Below are 1,754 nucleotides of genomic sequence, written 5' to 3'. Positions count from 1 at the left end.
TGGAGGAGGAGGTGGCATATCGGGACGCACCAAAGAACGGGAAGACGAAGGAGTGGTTGAAGCGGTAGATGATGATGAAGATGTGGTGGATGGCATAGCGGTTCGAGTGACATGTCGTGGTCGTGATGGTGGCGGAGGCATGTTGGTGTTGACCAGAGGACGAGAGGAGGTGGTAGTAGCGGTATTAGGTGTTGTTGCGGAACTTGAGGATGGTGTGAGGGCTGCTTGGCGGATTCGTTGGATGCGGGATTGAATGAGGGCCATGGTAGGATTAAGGACAGGACTAAGAGGAGGAGAGGTAACAATGCCGGTAGTTGAAGGAGTGGTGGAAGCAGCGATATCGGTGGTGGTAGTAATGACAGGAATGGGGTCAGGCATAAGGTTGGGCATAGTTGTAGTAGTTGTAGTGGCGGTATTAGTGGTGGTTGAGGTGGCAGCGGTAGTGGTGATGGTTGTATCAACCTCCATAGGGATGGGCGTAGGTGATGGTGGAGGTGATTGAGGTGGTGTTGCGGGCTGAGATGGAATGATTGGGGAAGGCATATCTAAGTAACAGCCATACATTAGTTGAATGTTGTTATATAAAAGATATTCACGTTTCACACTTACCGGTCATAATGGGGTCATCGAGGTCATTAAAGAAAGGAGAGGAATCCAAACGAGTGGACATTACTGAGAGCAGATCATCCTCTAAAAAACATTATCCCATGTGAGTATGTATCCAATTCAGCATGACAATTCATATGCTTGTAGGCATCACTTACCGATTTCCATGTCATCACGAGGTTCCACATACGGGCGGTCAATAGGGGGTGCCATGTATGTGTCCTCATCAAAAGGATCATCAATGGTCATGTATCGAAAGAGTAAGGCTATGTAGGAGTCATTATTAGCAACTCATGTAATTGAGGAAGTAAATGACTACATTTATACTTACAGAGTTGACCAAGCTCATCCTCATCGTCATCATCAAAACCAAAAGCGTCATTGCCAACAGCTGGCACAGCAGGAACATCTTCACCAATAGCAACACCACCAACAGCAAGAACAGCGGGGACATCTTCAGCAACAGCAACACCACGAACAACATCGTCATCACCAACAGCAGGAACGTCTTCTCCAACAGCAAAGTCTTCTCCAACGGCTTCATGATGATGATGATGATGATGATGATGATGATGATGATGATGATGACGGTGACGATGGTAAGAAGCTTGATTTAATAACCACTTTTTGTTTTGCAAGCATTTCGTGACCCCGTATATTCCACGTACCGATACCTGTGTTCATTCAAAGTATTGGAAGGCGTGTGCCGTAGGCCGTTGATGAAACAGATGATGTGCATTGACCTGCCAAGCTTCCTTACGAATATCGGGTCCGTGGTTAACCTTCCATAAAATGCGAAATCGTCATGTTCACGAACCATAAAGACCACCAATGGATACACGAAAAACGTATGTATTAGTACTTATAGCACCACTTGCAAATGTATTCAAAGACATACCGTAAAGGGACCAAAGGAAACTGCCACGCAAGATGATCCGATACAAGAATGCAATCGCTTGCTGTAACGTCTTGTGGCACCTTTGACGAAGATCGAGCCGATGACTAATGTGCCTTGCTTTGTATCGATCCACATGTTAATGTCATGCTTGTTGCCATGTACCATATCCATGTTGCCAGGCACCAGGTAAAATTCAATCCAATGACCACGGTTGTTGAGGATCCTGTTTTCACCCATTAGTCTTCATCCT

The 1,754-nt window shown here is 45.9% G+C and overlaps 1 protein-coding gene across 1 annotated transcript; it reads right to left on the bottom strand.

The window, feature by feature from the left end:
- Positions 1 to 1,741, bottom strand: O0I10_013298 (uncharacterized protein; the record flags this gene model as incomplete). Its single annotated transcript, XM_058493083.1, has 5 exons — positions 1 to 545; positions 610 to 690; positions 765 to 872; positions 938 to 1,280; positions 1,505 to 1,741. Coding segments are annotated over 5 exons (1,314 nt in total), but the record flags the coding sequence as incomplete, so codon positions are not given.
- Between the last annotated feature and the right edge of the window lie 13 nt (positions 1,742 to 1,754).

Source organism: Lichtheimia ornata (assembly GCF_029851405.1).
Source record: "Lichtheimia ornata isolate CBS 291.66 chromosome Unknown scaffold00419, whole genome shotgun sequence".
In the NCBI taxonomy this organism is placed as follows: Eukaryota; Fungi; Mucoromycota; class Mucoromycetes; order Mucorales; family Lichtheimiaceae; genus Lichtheimia; species Lichtheimia ornata.
Note: the sequence above shows the minus strand (reverse complement) of the source record. Positions and strands in the feature narration are given on the sequence as shown.